Below are 18,065 nucleotides of genomic sequence, written 5' to 3'. Positions count from 1 at the left end.
TTTTTTTTTTTAACTCCAAACATAACTAATTGGGCGGCCTAGTGTCACCATCCCTGCTTCTTATCCTCGTCTTTAATGTTGCACCAGGTCGGTTAGATCAATGTACACACACACTTTTCAATGGGGTTTTTATTTTTGTCGGAGGAGAAATTACCAAACTTCTAGCATTCCCTCACGTTTGGCTTCAATGAGTTTTTTATTTTATTTGAGAGAAAAAAAAAATAAAAACATAAAAAAAGACTACGCCTTTGCTACATGAAATTTGAATATACAAAGCGACAAAATCATTCTTTTTTAGATTTTGGTAAAACCTTTTTGTTTTCTCTCAACAAAATTTTGGAAAATGTTTGTCACCTTACACCTTACACGTATCGTGAGGACACTTTCTTTTTGATAGAAGACATACAATTTAACATGTATAGTCGTGTACTTTTCACATGTCAACTCATTACTTGTACCAAAAAGTAAATTACAATCAAGAGGAAGACTCCTTACATATCATGCAAAAATAGAGTGTGAGTTAGTTCAGTCTGTCAAAGCGTGTCTTTGCATTACTCTCTCAAATGCGAGTTTTCCTTTCCATAAGTTAGACTTGTATGAAATATTGTCTTGTGCTGAGCCATATAGCATGAGTTTGTAACTAAGTAAGGTATTAAAGTGATTGGTTGTACAAAAAATTAAGTCAAGAGGGGGAGAGATTCATTATCATCTCAATATTGAGGTCACATTAAGAACTCCCCGAGCCTTCAAGTTTGTAGGATACACCCATTTTTGATAGGTGTGTAACAAACCACAATTACTCTCCATCTAAACTACATAATACTAAAACTCTCTTTGTCAACTAAAGATCAATGAAATTACAATTATAACCTTTAATACATAACTGGTAAAAATATTAAAAAAGAAAAAAATATGGTTATTAAAGTAATTTCACACAAACAAACTTTTGCTTTTTCTTTCTGAACCTCACCCTATTGCTACCCTCTAAGCTCTCTCTTTCTCCTGTCAACTCCTTTTTTTTCAGATGCATGTCAACCCGGTTAAAAAAAAAAAAAAAAGTAATTTTTGAGAAGAATAAAAATTTATATTCTTCACGCATAAAATGTGTGGACTTTGCTAGTATTTATAAAAATGAAAAAGAAAAAAATATTGCCTTGTGATAAAAAGTGAAAATAGAAGACAAAGGGGCGGAGCATTTTCTTCATTCAAACCCATCTGGGCCGCTTGCACAATATCCAGCGTCGTCAAGTACCCAGATCGTACGGCCCATATTAACCCTCTCCGCGCCAATAATTTTTACAAATAATAAAAAACAAAACAAAAAACGAGTTGAGAGTTCTTAAGTTCTGTCAGTCTGAGTCTCCAACTCCCCTTCCTCTCGATCCCTCCGCCTCTCAGCCCTTACCTCTCTCTCACGCTTCCCGCCCTCCCTGCTATTAAAACGACCTCGTTTCGGTCCCAGTTTTTCAGGTTTTCACTTCCCAATCGCTCGCATTTCGCAATGGTGATGACTTGAAAGTCGAATTTCGGCTTCCCGTGCTTTTGCTTCAACAACAAGGTACCCCGAAACGCAATTTACACGATGAATCTGCTTTACTCAAAAGTGCTTTTTATGTTATTGCTTTTGGATTTCGGCTTGTCCGTTTTGTGTTGCAATGTGCGTTTTATATCAGTTTGTGAAGTCGTTTTATTCTTTCGTTTCACTGCTTTTGTGCTTGAGTTCATGACATGCTTGCTTGCAATGTAAAATGGAAATTAGAAAATTGAAAAATGAAAATAAATGTGAGCACGTTATTAAATTTGAAATAATTAAAACGGTTTAAGTCTGATTTTTTTTAAATTTCTAGTCTTTTACTGTAATTTTGATTGAATAAAATTTGACTGGATGTTAAATTTTCAGGATTGAAATTTGGATATTAATTTGGGAAAAAAATGGATCCCTACATGGTTGGCGTGCTTGTTCCTCTGTTACTAACAATTATGATTCAGAAATCGATGAGAGCGAAGCAACGGGGTGTGCCCGTTGATGTTGGTGGGGAACCCGGGTATGCAATCCGAAACCATCGGTTTACTGCCCCTGTTGCAACACTATGGAAGGGTGTTACTACTCTTGCAGAGCTTTTCGAGCAGTCATCCAAGCGGTTCCTAGAGAGACGCCTTCTTGGAACCCGGGCATTGATTGCAAGGGAGGTTGAGGTATCAAAGGATGGAAGATCCTTTGAGAAGCTTCATTTGGGAGACTACGAATGGCTGACCTATGGGAAGGCATTTGAAGTAGTGTGCAACTTTGCTTCCGGTTTAGCTCAACTTGGACATAATAGGGAAGAGAAAGTGGCAATCTTTGCTGACACAAGGAAAGAGTGGTTTCTTGCATTGCAGGTGCATGTCGTACGTGCTATTCCTGACATAAAATTAATCATTCTTCTGAAATTTCATAAGATTCCTTTATAGCTGAACCTTAAACTTCCTGAGAGCATGATTTTGTTGCACATATGATGCGTTTTTTTTTATATAAATCTTTAAATTAGAGTTTTAAACGGCAATGTTCGTATGCAATGATAAAGCGGATGAGTTTGTGCACAAATTTCTTATCCCTGACTGTGTTTTTTTTATATCAGGGTTGTTTTAGGCGCAATGTCACTGTTGTTACCATATATGCATCTCTCGGGGAGGAGGCTCTATGTCACTCACTGAATGAGGTTCTCTCTCTCTCTCTCTCTCTCTCTCTCTCTCTCTCTCAGTATACATGGATATATATATACATATATTTATATATATGTTTATATCTATCTCTGTTTCTCTCTCTTATGGATTGGCACCCACATTCCTGTTGTTTGGCAAGGTATGCTACTATTGCAGAATAATTTTTTTTGTCGATTAGAGGTCATGTATGTTTATTTACTTATTTAGTGATTTTTTATTTTTTAAACAATGTATTAAGCACAAGCAATATATTTTGAATTTCACATTGTGACTTTCGTATAGCTCATCCAAATGTTGCAACCTAGTTGGAGGAGCTTTTCACTGACTGGAGATGCATTTTTGGTGTCAGATTTCTTTGTTTTTGAAAGCAGAAAATAAATGCATTGATGGTGTTGATATGTTTGTACCACATTAGGGTTATTGTTTGTCATTTGTCCTCAAATTTTTTTCTTACTACATGACCAATATCATTTTCATTTTACTTTTCTCCAGACGGAAGTTACAACTGTGATATGTGGGCAAAAAGAACTGAAGAAACTTCTAGACATAAGTGGAAAACTAGATACAGTAAAGCGAATCATATGTATGGATGCCAATATCCCATCCAGTGCCTCATCTGTTCAAAGTCGCTGGAGAATCACTTCATTTGATGATGTTGAGAAACTTGGCCGAGAAAACCCTGTTGATCCCGATTTACCTCTTCCAGAAGATATTGCAGTCATTATGTATACAAGTGGAAGTACTGGATTACCCAAGGTTTAAAGCTTCTATTATATCTTGTTATTTTGGTTTCCGCCTTTTTTTTTCTTTGCACTTTCAGACAGGATATTCCTTCTAATTGGTTTCTTACATGCTGATTGTTGACTTGGGAGTTTATAAAAATTTTGAAGCTTTGTGTGACATTTGTGTCAATATTGCTATTCCTTTATGTTTCACCTTCACATTGTCGACAGTTGATTTATTGTGAGTTTTGGTTTTGAAATTACCCTTAAAAAGTGCTTTTGTTACACTGTTAAAATTTCAGAAGATAAGGATGCTTGATTGTGATAATTTTATAATGCATTTTTCTAGTTTCTATCTGCATTAAACTGCTGCAGTATTATTAATTTCACTACTCTACTACTATACTCTTTCCTTTTCATTTGATAAATTTCTTCTTATTACTATAGCCTTGAGTTAAATAATAGGAGAAGTAATGAAAGGCTCTTTGTAGCATCCATTCCCCATCACATTTTCGGAACAAAGATATCACGTGTATCAATTTGGATGGAATTATTTAGTACAGGCATTGCAATTTGCTTATCTAAGCATTGCCTTAGGGAGTTAGGGTACATGATGGTGAACACTTGATGGGTTGGGTTCAATTAAAGATTTTCCGTGCAGGGATTATGATTTGTGACTACTGATAATTGTATCAATTTATGTCATACGTATAAATAGAATAGGCACTTGTTGCATCACATTTCCCTACATAACCTATTTTCCCTAGATATATAGAAAATATTGTCTTATACTCTATTTCATGCCATTCGTTTTTGTATACTTATTTTGACCGCAATGGAAAAGTTGTTCAGGCGCAAAAGGGGGAGCGAGGAAAACTTGTTGGCTTGGGGTCACCCTTTTGCACTTATCTTGAGTTCGCATCTAATGCAAGTATAGGCATTCATCTAATCAACAATAACCATTAATTAACCTTCATCTTGCACTTTTTACAGGGTGTAATGATGACACATGCTAATGTGCTAGCTGTAGCTTCTGCGGTCATGACTATTGTTCCCGGCCTTGGAGGCAAGGATGTTTATCTGGCATATCTTCCCCTCGCTCATATCCTAGAATTAGCAGCGGAGGTATGGAAAATATGTAAGCTGGCTAGATTGCATGGCTATAGTGATTCATTGATAATATTTTTTTGTTAATGATTATGACTAGCTGCTTTGTTACGTCCTTATATTTCTGGTACCTGATTAACAAGTTTTACTATCTGTCTTGAAGAACTTCTTGGTTGCTGTTGGAAGTGCCATAGGGTATGGATCTCCGTTGACCCTTACTGATACGTCAAGTAAAATTAAAAGGGGAACAAAAGGGGATGCAACTGCACTCACGCCAACTGTATTGACAGCTGTCCCTGCAATTCTTGATCGTATTCGAGATGGAGTGCTCAACAAGGTTTTGAAACTTCTTGTGCATATGAGATAACAAAATTACATGTGTAGATGCATATACATGTGCGCATTATCCCAAATTTTCCAACACTGTATCTTCATGATGAATGATGCTTCAGGTAAATGCGAAGGGTGGACTAGCCAAGATATTGTTTCACTTGGCATATACTCGTAGGTTGTCTGCTGTGAATGGGAGTTGGTTCGGGGCTTGGGGCCTGGAAAAGTTTCTGTGGAACCTTCTTGTGTTTAGAAAGGTCCGTGCAGTTCTAGGAGGTCGCCTTCGTTTTATTCTTTCTGGTGGTGCTCCTCTCTCGGGTGATACTCAAAGATTCATCAACATCTGCTTTGGGTTAGTATGATTTTAGTACTTTTAACATCTACAGAATACCATATTGTGAACCATGAGTTTGTCCTGCCTATATTTTTTTTTAATTGACTTGAAATTTGAAAATCAGTCCACTAAATGGTTAACATATGAGTAGACCAGTTTTTAGTGAAAATGAGGTGGTAGTATTGGTGATCAAGTCTCTGGCTCTAACGCAGGGCATTATTTCTACGAGTCGTCCCATTTCTTTGAAAAAGGACTATGCTAATCTGTCTCTCAATGCCTTTCAAACCGACACAGTTGTATAGAAATTAAATAAGGACCTAAATTCTGGTTGTAATCATCTTGTAAGTGTAAACATACTATTGCCTTGGGTTAATATGGTCTTAGTACTTTTAACAACTCGTCTTCTTTTAGTTGGTCCACTCATATTTCACCCCCAGGTGTTTTTCCAATCCTATAGTCTTATGAATTCACAGTCGAAGATTACTGGTGGGACATATTCAGGTTTCTAAGAGGATTATGATACTCCCTCTTTGTTTCCCCTCAGTACATAAACTTTACACATTAATACTAACGGACAAACTCAAATCACATATTAATAAGAAGTTCCTTCGAATGTTAAAATTCAGAGGTGCAAAGCGACTCAATTGCATGCTTCTGAAGAAACAAATTTATTTTCTTTTGCTCCATTCTCATCATATCTCATTTGTGATTGATGGCTATTGACAGTTCTCCAATTGGTCAAGGGTATGGCCTCACTGAAACTTGCGCTGGTGGGACATTCTCAGAGTTTGACGATACTTCTGTAGGTAGAGTTGGAGCTCCGCTTCCATGCTCATTTGTAAAGGTAAGAGATGCCAATGGGTATCTTATATTACGTGTTTAAACTGATAACATCAACTTCTTCTTTAAAAGGAAATATGAAAGATAGAAACTTATTTGGCATCCTAATCATGACTTAAGTTGCTTGGAGGTGTTCATTTATGAACTTCTAGATTGATTTGTCTGTTTTTCGTTTTCTGTTAAGGCAAATGGCTTAAGAAGAGCTATGTACTTTGTTTCCAAGGCACGAAGATGATATTGACTTTAATTGTGTTAAAATATTTTTTCTTCTTCTTCTGTATCCAGTTAATTGATTGGCCGGAAGGAGGATATCTGAATACCGATACCCCGATGCCTCGTGGAGAGATAGTCATTGGTGGTCCAAATGTTACACTTGGTTATTTCAAAAATGAAGAGAAAACAAGAGAGTCATACAAGGTAGACTTTTGGTTTCATACCATTTTTTTCGGTTGCTTCTACCCACCAAAGAAAAATTGTTCATTGGAGTCCTAACTTCAGTGAATTTTGTATTTTTGGCTTTTTGTGTGAAAAAGGTTGACGAGAAAGGAATGAGATGGTTCTATACAGGTGACATAGGGCGATTTCATGGTGATGGTTGTCTTGAGATAATTGACCGTAAGAAGGATATAGTCAAACTTCAGCACGGGGAGTATGTCTCCCTAGGAAAGGTACGAGTGCTGCAAGATGAATGCAAATTTTCATCAGATTTTCCTCGGGGACTAATGTTTCCTTTACAGGTTGAGGCTGCTCTTTCAGTGTGCCCCTACGTCGACAATATCATGTTGCATGCTGATCCTTTTCATAGTTACTGTGTGACTCTTGTGGTGGCTTCTCGAGTCACATTAGAAGAATGGGCTGCAAAACAAGAAATCACTTTTACCGATTTTGCAGACTTGTGTTCGAAAGCAGAAACCATAAAAGAAGTGCAAGCATCACTTGTAAAGGTACATAAATCTTCTGGATAAATTTCCGTTACTTTAAGCTTCGCTTGATTCTAATGGTGTATCAATATTTTTGAACATACTAGGTGCAATCTAATTTGCTTTGTTCTGGTTCAAATATTTATCTTTCGCCAATTAACAGGAAGCAAAGAAGGCGCGTTTGGAGAAGTTTGAGATCCCTGCCAAAATCGAACTGCTTTCGGAACCATGGACTCCAGAATCCGGCCTGGTCACTGCAGCTCTCAAGCTCAAGAGAGATGTCATTAGGAAGGCTTTCTCAGAAGACCTCGCCAAGTTATACGCTTCCTGATAAATCGAGGGCACCACCAAATTACCTGTTTCTCCATTTTGTTTGTGGCCTTGCTAGGTTTAATGCTAGCCGAAGGACTAGTGTTAGGAAAAATGCGTAGAGTTAAGCTACTCCAAGCAATAAAAGGAATGATGATATTAGGTCTAATTATGTGGCTACTGAAGCAAAATGGTCAGATTTTTGAATTTTATTTCTATTTTTTTTGTTGGTTTTACAGCATTGAAAGTGAGACGATCCGCAGTAGCAATTTTTGAGAATGCCCCCATCCTTTCTGTATTTTTCTGATTTAAGTTGTTTTTTCAAGTTGTATTTTTCGTTCGTCTTCTCCATACTTTTGTTGGCTGCAAAATTTAGATTTCGTAGAATTTGACACTTAGTCACTTAATACATCATGTGTTCGATACTCAATTATTACGCATTATGCGATTTAGCCCACCATTCAGTGTAACTTTATCAGTTTTCTCTACAAAAAAAAAAAATTCGGCATTTGATTGCCGTATGATGACTTCATAAAATAATAGCATGAAACTTAAAACATATGATGTTGTGTGAAATTTAAAACACGTGACATTGTACTATCAGTCAGAAATGGCACAACCGGATTGAGAAGATGTGGTCTATGTTCAGTTTCCAATCCAAGGACATTAAGATTTGAAAAGACTACACATTTAGGGTGGCAAGGGAGCCTAAATGGTCTGGTCTAGAAAGGGTGAAGGGATGTATCTGGTCCATCATCCACACTCCATGATATGAACCTTACTTAATCCTTTCAGTAGAAGCATCCCCCATGTGCTCCTTTGATTTGTTTGTTTCCATCAACTTTTATTCCTTTTAACTTATGGTTCATTCACTTGCCCTTTCAGTTATCTTTAACCAAAAGACAAAAAATGTTTAAACATGTTTCTGAATTTTGGATCCTACTTCTCTTTGCTTTCCAAACTTTCAATTTGGTTTTGAGCTCTTTAAACTTTCGGTTCATGTCAATATACCTCTCAATTTGTCAATTATGCAAAAATTTCCTTTCATTTCGTCGTATGATCAATTTTAAGACATGTACGTCAACAAAATGCGACATTTCAAGGCTTATATAGTAAATGCTTAGAATTATGAGAATTTGAGCTAGAGAGGGTTTGAAATTTATACATCAACAACAAATCTAAGAGCTTATTTTGTTCAAAATGAACAAAAATAACTCTTAATTCGACGGAAAATTTGACTAACCTAACCAAAGGTGTAGGGGAGAGCGCTAGTCAAATTGAAAGTTTAAGGAGTAAAGCAGGACAAGATTTATAATTACATTAAGGAGGTATTGATTTTTCTCATGTCTTATACAACAAGACAATCCTCTTCTCAAGAGAGTTTTTTTCAAGTAGCGAATATTCAAGCAGCACTCACTGTGTCATAATACAAGGGGAAGAAATGATACATTTTCTATATCCCTCTACTTATATTATAACACGTAATATTCCCATTTGAATATCGGATACTTAAATTTTTTTCACTCTTCTCGATCCTGTTAGCAACTGTGGAGTGACGTACATCTTGATACACGAAAAATGGAAACCAATTTGTAGAAAACGAGGCATGAATGAGAGGTTTTGGAGATTCCGCCGGATAGGGATTTGCATAATTGTCCCGATAATCTTCACAGGGAAAAAACATGTCGATTTTTTCACATAATTCTCAAAGTTTTCCAAGGAAATTTGCAATATCAAGGCCTTGAACTACACGTTTGTAGTGAAAACGATCTTCTTGGAGAAAGGCAATGCACCCACACCACCATAGCCTTTTTCCAAGATGTGATACGATGAAAAACTGCAAGTTAATCTTGTTGATATGTTTTTGTGTCTAGTGGTCAGATTAAGTGAACTGTTCAACTCACTTATAAGAGAGCGGAATTTTTAAATTAAAATTTATGTAATACTTGATCTGATTATCGCATGCAAGAATTTCTTCATCTTGTGACCTTTCGTGAACACCTACAAACTACCTACAAAAAAACCTACTTATTGCAATTTAATCTCACAACTTTAGTTTACATCCTATCTATAAGGTTAGAAAGAAATGAAGTGGGAGGGTGTCACACTTTTTGACTGAAAACTCACTTGGCAGTGACCAACTCCACATCCCCAATGCAATTGTTTTGGATAGGGTTCGGGGTTTGGTTTGTCAAATTGTAGGCATTTAGGAAGATTAGTGATAAATATATCATAATAATTAACTGAATGTGTGGAATATACAAGTGGCTCTTTACCACGATGGCGGAGAGGAGTGTTGGCCTTGTATCATGGTATAGGTTCAAAACCCGTCGGCTTCTTAATCTAACATCTGATCTGACAAATCTATTATTTGACACAAAAAAAAAAAAAAAAAAAAAAAAAACAAAACACTGAATGTGTGGGATATCGGTTCAGTTGACTCCTCCATACTTTTCCCCTTCTCTTCTCTTGAGACTTGAGACTTGAGAGCAGAAAACTCACAATGCTTTTGCTTTTTAGAGATTGTAGCAAAGCAAAGTAGGAAACTTTAGTAATTGAATGCAAAAAAAGAAAAAGAAGCATCCAACCCAAAGTTTAGCAATTTAGTTATAGAATATTATCCACTTAAAAGCAATGAGAGAAGCATATATGGAGCTTTTGCGGTTTAAAGTGTGAATTTCATACTTTTGAGGTTGTCAATAGTAGCTCCCTTTTAAGGTTTGAGGTGTTATTTTTTGCCCTATATCTTTTATTTTGACTAATTTTCAGATAAATTATTGTAAATGACTTTCCCATATTTCATCTAACCTTTTTGTTAAAATTGTTTCATAAAATCTTACGGAGATGATTAATGGTACTTTGCAACCGGAGGTAATGTTTGAAGGTATCCTATTTGATATTAGACTGATTATAACAAGAATTGAGGTCAGTAGAATTTCGTTTTGCTCCACGTGTTGGTATTAGGGTAGCGCATCTAGTGACATCTTTTGTGTTTAAGGAAGGTGGCATTCATAGTTGGAATGAGTTTGAACCGAAATGATTGTTTAACACTCTGACATCTGATGTAAACATTTCGATTCGAATTTAATCAAAGTTTCTATCATTTTGAAAAGAAAAAAAAAGGGAAAAAATAATAATGATAGAGATTTTTAATAATAAAAAAAACAAATAACAATTGAAAGGATTGGCATGTGATTTTTTAGACGGAATAAAAGTGGTTTAAATTGGCTACTTAGTACTACAGTCTAATAGTATTCCTCTTTACTTGTAAGCGTGAGGTCTTAGGTTTGATTTTGCCAAAGGTAAATTTGAATCACATTATTACTAGCCTATTGTAGGCTAAGCCTACTCCCTCTCCTTAGTGTAGATAATATTGTTTGTTAAAAAAAGTGGTTCAAATTGAAGTTTAACGGGAAAATTGATAATGAGATACAAGTTCAAGGAAAATTAACATAATATTCTTCTTGTTTAAGTGCGAATTTGGTGTTGGAAGGGATAGTTCTATTCACACATCTATTTTTACCTTCTACACATTCTTGTTAATGTTTGGCCATTTATCTTCTTTAATTCACTCGATCTGATAACTAAAATTGAGAAGGTTGTGTTAAAAGTAAAAATGGGTGTGTGGATAGTACTACCCTTAGGAAAAATTGACATAATATGTGAAAAAAATGCCAGAAACCAACAAAATTCACGTTCAATTGTTGTAGAAATTTTTGCTTTTATTGAGCTTGTGTGTATAGCTTTGGTCATAGATTGGAAACATTTATGGATAAAAACGGACTCCATGTTGGTTATTCACTATCTTTTTAAGGCTTCTAATGCGACCTCGAGGTTTCATATGGTAGATTGGAAGAATTGTCTCTGGCAACTTCATCAAATGTGATTTACGTGTACATATATTTATAGAGAAGTAAATCAGGTTGTAGATGCTTTAGCTTCATTTAGGGCAAATAGTTATGCTTATTATTGGTGGTCTACAATTCTAGATTTTGTAGCCTTTAATCATACTCGTGACATTTCGTTTTGTCCTTATTCTTATTTTCGTTGGTCGCTTTTGTCTTTGCGGTCTGGTATGGTCCCCTGCTTGTATCTTTTTTGTTTACTTATATTTATTTTCAATAAATTTAGTGGAGGAGAGATGGGCGGGAGTTTTCTGGTTGTAATGGCCCTCACCTATTTGGGGCAGGGTAGGTGCCTCGTATGCAATTATTACCGAAAATACTAATCTCGTCTAATCTTTCTTCATTTGAAGAAAAAATCACACTCGAAACCTGTACTTCTTATCCACACTCCTAACACCAAGGACACAAATCTAAACTCAACTTGAAATTATCAAACCGATCTAAACCTTCAAACTCAATGAAAAAAAAATAATAAATACAATCCAAAAGGCAATGTTATGTTATTCGAAATCAATAAAACTTAGTGAATCTGCTTTTGATCCAATATATATTGAATGGTAGATTTTTAAATCCAACCCAATCTAACTCAAGCTTATTCGATTAGTTCGATTTTTTTATAATATTGTGATCAAATCAATATAACATAAATAAGATCCAAAAAAGTATTGATTCCACTTTAAAATTTGCGATCACACTTGAAAATCAAGAATTATATGAACGATAGGAATTAATTCATCCCATTACAACTTCTTTTCCCATTTCTCAATTCATGACTTTCTTCATTTCAAATAAAATATATTATAAGAATCGTCCTCCAATTTTCCAGTGTTAATATGTAAAATCAAATATCTCATTTCTAAGAATAACAAATAAATAAATAACACACAAATCAATTTTCTTAGTACTCTCCATAAGGCCTCTATCCAATTCTTACAATATTGGACAAAAGTGATTTGTGGGCCAACCTCGTGATCACCTCCATTGATCTAAAACTGGAAAAAACAGAGTTTAAAATTTTAAATAATATTTTGTAAATTATATAATATAGTAGTGATGATTGAATTCGTTTTTTAATTTAAAAAAGAAGTTAAACATCTACATATTCTATGAAAGGTGACTTAAAATTTGAGTAATGCCATATTTTGTAAATTATATAATATAGTAGTTGATGATTGAATTCGTTTTATAATTTAAAAAATAAGTTAAACGCCCACATATTCTACAAAAAATGGCTTAAAATTTGAGTAATGCTAGGAAGATTAAATTAGGAAACTAAATTTGCAAATTAAATGATATGTCACTAATAGAAATGAACACGTCTATCAACAATTAAATAATAAACCAATCATCAACTTACGTGTCATTTAATTTCTAAAATTTAATTTACAAATTTAATGTTTTTAACATTACTTTTAAAATTTTGGTCACGTAGCATCCCCTTTTAAAATATTCCAAACTATAAATGCCTTCCAACAAACTACACGCACCACGCATTCTTCTCCCACACAGGAAAACAGAACTCAACACAGAACCTATTCTTTCTTTCTTTTCATGTCACAAGTTTTTCTCACTTTTTCCCTTACCTTTCTCATCAACTCCCTCAAACCCCAATTCTAACATGAATGGCTTCAGAGAAGAGAACTCCTTTTGCTATTTCCACCCTAAAGAGTTGGTTGTGGGGGTCTGCTCGCTCTGCCTGACTGAGAGGCTTCTGATCTTGTCTGCCAAAAAAGGCCGCCACCACCACCGCCACCATGTTTCCTCCGTCAGAGGTGGCAGAGGCGGCAGTGCAGCAGTGGCCATAAAAACCCAAATGGCATGCACAAGAAGGCACCCATTCGCCTCCCCAAGATCTTTGCTTTCAGCTCTTTCCTCAATCGGCAGTGGAAACCTGACGACGGCGCAGATCAAGAGGCTTCCACCAGCCAAGAAGGTAAGTACTTTTTCTTGTGGGTGAGTGGTAAATTTCTTTATCTTTTTAACTTTTTGCAGCTTTTAGTGGTGAAAATTATGAGTTTGAACTTTGTGGTGATATAAACAATGCTTAAGGCCAAGCATTGTGCTTTGATGTTGTATGTGTGTCTTTGTTTCTTTGTTTGTTGTGGGTCTGGTTTAATATGTTGTGTAATTAGTTGCTTTTTAGGTGATAATGACAAAATTATGGCCAAAGTATAAATAAAACGGAAGATTTGGAATGCAAGACTTCATCTTTCCCCCCTTAAGGCATAGCTAGACAATGAGCTAGTGGTTCAAACTCGTATTTGGTGAGGATCGAACCTAAGACCTCTCACTTAAAGGAAATACCACAAGACCTTTGTACTAAGTGGCGGGTTTTAGGGGTTTATTCATGAAGAAGCATCCTTTTCTTTTTATTGGGGTTCATGTGGTTGTCTAATCAATTATGATTTAATTGTTTCCAATTATGCGAAGAAACTATCATTAAAAGACTACAAGCAGATTAGTTTGACAATTACCTAAAAAGCTTCATCCTTTTGAACCAAGATGCATCCTTTTTCAGGTTTTAGAAGTAGATGGATGTTACCTTTATGAGGTTTTGTGCATTTACATTTGGTTCACTTCAAAAGTAAGTGAGGGGCACTACCCCTCCAAATCTGTGTTAGTATTAGGAAAAACCCCTGTTTACGGATATCTTAAATAATCAGCGTACTTCCATTATTATAAGCAAACTTAATTAAGTTGATATACAAAATATTAAAGTGCAAAAGCCAAACTTAATTATGTTTTAGTTCAAATTTCCTTTGTTAATCAATCCTTTCTCTTTGCTTGCACTCAACCCTCTCCCCATCCTTCCCAACCAACTAATGATAATAATAATAATAATAATAATAATAATAATAATAATGAAAGTAGAGTTTGGAGGGGATGAAAACACAGTTCTTACATTTGACTAACATATTGTGTTTGCAAATATTCTCATAAGCTAAACAGAGAATATCATCACCATTAGCCTGTTTTGAATGAACCTATATATAATTACTCCTAACTTCAAATTCACGTTGATTGCGTTCTTTTGATTGAGTTACATTTGCTTTTATTTGGTCATTGACCCTTGGAGCTTTCTCTGCCCAGTTTAATGTACTAACTCACTATTTAACAGAAAATGGTGTGAGCACGTGTGGTTTGCATATGATTGCATGCATTTGAGCTTTGTCCTAAGAACTCGATCTGAATGAGATAGTAGGCCATTGGGGGTTTTCTCACTACCGAAAAAGATTGTAAAAAATGTGCATGTCTGAATTTTCTTGGCAACCATGATCACATATTCGCACTGCCAATTGCTTTTGCAGACTCATTCATATCAATCAAGTTTGAAGACAATGGAGTAACCTCATGGGAGAAGAACAAAGTCTCTAAGGTCTCTCTAGATCATTGCAACATGTCCTGGAATCACAACTTCAGGAAGGAAGCCAAGGAAGCCAAGGAAACCAAGGAGGCAAGGGATACCAAGAGCGTGATAGAGTACGGGAAATCCCACATCCCGCTTAGGTGGCGGAAGAGGATTGGTCACTTGACCCAGCTCATCAGATGGAAGAGGTCCAACAACGGCAGTGTGTGCCATGTCAGCAACAAGGTGGAGGGTGTCAAGGTAAGGAAGGGTTGGATAAGAAGCTTGACAAAGAGGAGATGAGCCATGGAATAAAGGGGGTTTGTACAGTAAGTGACACAAGTCTTCCTCCACCATGCTCATCTGTGGGTAGAAGCTCCAATCCATAAAGTCATATATTATTGAGAGGGGGGAGTAGGGGTGGTATTAGTGTCAAAAACCCTAAAAAGTGCTTTTGTTATCTGGCTTTCAACTCTTTGGGGCTTCTTTTTTCTTTTGGTTTCTTTCATTTCGTTAAAGGAGTACAGGCTGTAAAAGGAGGGATCTAGAAATATATGTGCTTTGGTTTCACATTGTTATAAAGATGAAATTTAAATTTGTAAAAGTTCAACTCCCATTACCAAACATTTTGTAAAGCAAGACCCATGTCAGGTTCACAAAGTGGGAAACAATGGAGCAGGGGGCCCACTCTTGTGGATCTATTGTTTAATAGTTGTCTTGATGGCTAATATCATCTTGTTCCCTTCGATAAAGAACTCAAGATACAAGCGATATTAATCGAGGGAGCAGGACTTCGGATACAATAATATACGACTTCAGGTGCGAGTACATTTCCTCAATCACTTGAGTCTTGAGCTACAAGTCCATTGTGAAACTCAAGTTGGAATTCTGAGTCCACATGGTAGGGTTCTTTACAAATAAGTGCAAAACTCCATTTCTTAATAAAGAAAAAAAATAGAAATATATTTCGAAGAGAACTTCTTGGTTCAACTTTTGTTGATCTGACTACTATTGCACCACAAGTGAGGGGTTTCTGTTTTTGTATTTTGAGTCTTCAAATATTTATTACTAATATTTTCAGTCATGGAACTAACCTAATTAAGCATTGCTGTAATTAACGTGTTCTTCACGTTGAATTAAAAATATCGTTATTGTGAGGGTTAGGGCTAGTTTGAGATTGTTGTGTTTTTTTTAAAAAACTTTTGTTTCGCTTTACCAATAACCGGCTGTAAAATACGGTAGTTAAACATTTGATACACTGTATTTTTTGAATATGAAAAACAGTATAAAAGCATTTGATATTTTTTTATTGTAAAAGTGAATTGTATATGATGACAAAAAAGAACCTAGTAGTGGGGGTGGTGGTGATGATAGCGGTGGCGAAGATAGTGGTGGTGGCGGCGGCGGCGACAATAGTAGTGGTGGTGATGGCAGCAACAAAGGTAGAGCTATGGTGATGTGGCCAATAATGGGGTGTGGTGGTTAGGGTGTAGAGATACTAATGGTGGTAGGGACGACGACAACGACGATAGTGGAGTTTGTGGTTGTAATGACAATGATGGCAATGGTGGTGATGGTAGCGGTGATGACAACGATAGTGGCGGCGACGGTGGAAACAATAGTGGTGACAATGGCGATGATGGCGGTTTTGATGGCGGTGGTGGTGGTTATGGTTGTGGTGGTGTAAGGTTAGTGTTTGTCAGGCCCGGCCTAGGTCCAGTGCGGGCAGGGCAATCGTCTGGGGCCCAAAAAAATTAGGGGCACCAAAATTATTAGGGTGGTATATTTATATATGTTTTTATAAGAGTACAAATTTATAAAATTTGGTTTAGTGACAAAGAAATTTAACTAGAACTGGTGGTTTTGTTGTTTAAAATGAATGAGGATGTCTTAGGTGGTTTTGTTGTTTAAAATGAATGAAGATGTCTTAGGTTCAAAACACCATGTGTGCTTATTTACATTCCAATTTTTACAAATTTCTTTTCATAATAGTATAAATTTATATAAAATTTGGCTAAATGATCAAGAAGTTTAATTAGAAGTAATGGTTTTTGTTGTTTAAAATTAATGAGAGGTCCTAAGTTCGAAATGCTATGTGCATGTTTATTTTTTTCAATTTTTTACAAATTTTTGTTTGGTTGTTAATTTATTTACTAGTTAGTAGCTATGTGGGTTGCTATTTTTAAATATTTGTTCCAATTCAAGTCTAATCTTTAGCAAAGAGTAATGAGTAGACTAAATTTTTAGACCAAATTTGCAAATAATATTACGTGTCATCAAAAGATTTAATTTAGTATTCATTCATTACTTATACATATCCTTAAAGACTCAAAAACATTAATATTTTTTTAGTCTTATATTGACGAGATTAGTAAAAAAAAAAAAAAAAAAACTCACGATTTATACAAAAACAATTTAAAAGTTCAGATGGAAAACAAAACTCATAATCTATCTACTTGAAAGCCCGAATTTTTTTAGTTTCATTCTCTTGATACAAATAAATTAATTATTTTGTGTTTCTAAATTATTGAGTTTGAAGTGTTTTTGTAAATAATTTTATCGGTGTCTTACGTGTGAAAACAATTTTTTTTTTATATGAAATGAGGGCACATTTTTTTATGTCGCCCCGGGCCTCAAAAATCTCTGGACCGGCCATGATGTTTGTAGTAGTAGGTGGTGGCAGCCTATTTGTTTTTCATGAGGTAAATGAGGGTAACAATGTCATTTCCAAAAACTAATGAGAGTATTACAGGAACAAAATATTCATCACAGGCTCATATCCATTGTTTTATTAAAGCAACTTTTAAAAGCAACTTACACGCTGCTTTTAAAAGCTGCTATTCGTAAGCCATTGCTTTTAAAATATACTTTAAAGTGAATCAGTTTTTGATTAAAAAAAAGAAAAAAAACATAATACCAAACCGGCCCTATTCCTTCGTGTGCAAGTCATCATCCATGTGAAGTACCTGGCAAGAAGGATTAGGCCAAATTTCTTCACTCGTCTCTTCCGTTGGTTCAATTCGTCCCAAGTTTATGGCTTTGCACAAAGCCATGGACCATTGATCTTTGTTTAGACTTAGGACCACATTGTAGGTTTTGAAAAGTTGCTCTAGTGGTGGATGAAAACGAGTAGACATGGATCTTCACCCAACTTCTTTAATAATCAGAGGTATCATTTGAGTCGGATTGACATAAACACGACACGAATATAATATAATTTGAATCGAATTGATATAAATATGACAAAAAATAATATAATTTATATTTAAATTGTCTAATATACAATCTAGAAAGAGGCTTACTAGACATGATATGGTATATATGTGTTATAGATATGATATGAGGCGTACAATTTAAGTATCGCTTGGATTACAAGCGTCCATCAAAGCCTACGTTCCTACAATTTAGATTTCATGTTTCATGATAACCCTCTTAGGCTTTTCATCAAAGTATTTAGACATATTTTTCACTAAGCGGTAAGACACATGACATTATTGCTCACAAACCCTAGCCAACATTCAACAAGAAATACATGGTTAGGTTGTCTGA

General features: G+C 35.5%; 2 protein-coding genes across 5 annotated transcripts; both read left to right on the top strand.

The window, feature by feature from the left end:
• Nucleotides 1–682: 682 nt before the first annotated feature.
• On the top strand, nucleotides 683–7,581 carry LOC103953155 (long chain acyl-CoA synthetase 9, chloroplastic). The gene is made up of 12 exons (XM_009364882.3): nucleotides 683–1,558; nucleotides 1,901–2,379; nucleotides 2,619–2,699; nucleotides 3,196–3,459; nucleotides 4,419–4,550; nucleotides 4,696–4,869; nucleotides 4,985–5,214; nucleotides 5,923–6,040; nucleotides 6,322–6,453; nucleotides 6,570–6,704; nucleotides 6,774–6,980; nucleotides 7,120–7,581. Exons 2-12 carry the CDS (start codon nucleotides 1,933–1,935, stop codon nucleotides 7,285–7,287), a joined length of 2,088 nt encoding a protein of 695 aa, XP_009363157.2. The 5' UTR covers nucleotides 683–1,558; nucleotides 1,901–1,932; the 3' UTR covers nucleotides 7,288–7,581.
• A 5,074-nt stretch (nucleotides 7,582–12,655) lies between these two features.
• On the top strand, nucleotides 12,656–15,120 carry LOC103953156. 4 transcript variants are annotated; one of them, XM_048575105.1, is made up of 2 exons: nucleotides 12,656–13,103; nucleotides 14,479–15,120. In XM_048575105.1, exons 1-2 carry the CDS (start codon nucleotides 12,789–12,791, stop codon nucleotides 14,515–14,517), a joined length of 354 nt encoding a protein of 117 aa, XP_048431062.1. In that variant the 5' UTR covers nucleotides 12,656–12,788; the 3' UTR covers nucleotides 14,518–15,120. The 4 variants fall into 4 exon arrangements, with proteins under 4 accessions (XP_048431062.1, XP_048431063.1, XP_048431061.1 ...); XM_048575106.1 differs by having other exon boundaries at nucleotides 14,289–15,120; XM_048575104.1 differs by having other exon boundaries at nucleotides 12,656–13,123.
• Nucleotides 15,121–18,065: the final 2,945 nt, after the last annotated feature.

Source organism: the organism of the source record quoted next, unplaced genomic scaffold (genome assembly GCF_019419815.1).
Source record: "Pyrus x bretschneideri cultivar Hongxiangsu unplaced genomic scaffold, Pyrus_bretschneideri_v1 Contig78, whole genome shotgun sequence".
Taxonomy (NCBI): Eukaryota; Viridiplantae; Streptophyta; class Magnoliopsida; order Rosales; family Rosaceae; genus Pyrus; species Pyrus x bretschneideri.
The sequence above is the reverse complement of the archived record's forward strand: the minus strand, read 5'-3'. Positions and strand labels throughout refer to the sequence as shown.

Bases quoted from the DNA above. Each gene is read 5' to 3' on its own strand.
- LOC103953155 (XM_009364882.3), top strand. From the start codon at position 1,933: ATGGATCCCTACATGGTTGGCGTGCTTGTTCCTCTGTTACTAACAATT. The intron at 5,215-5,922 runs GTTAGTATGATT...GGCTATTGACAG, and splicing joins TTCATCAACATCTGCTTTGG to TTCTCCAATTGGTCAAGGGT. The intron at 6,705-6,773 runs GTACGAGTGCTG...TTTCCTTTACAG, and splicing joins AGTATGTCTCCCTAGGAAAG to GTTGAGGCTGCTCTTTCAGT.
- LOC103953156 (XM_048575103.1), top strand. From the start codon at position 12,789: ATGAATGGCTTCAGAGAAGAGAACTCCTTTTGCTATTTCCACCCTAAA. The intron at 13,124-14,288 runs GTGAGTGGTAAA...ACTATTTAACAG, and splicing joins GTAAGTACTTTTTCTTGTGG to AAAATGGTGTGAGCACGTGT.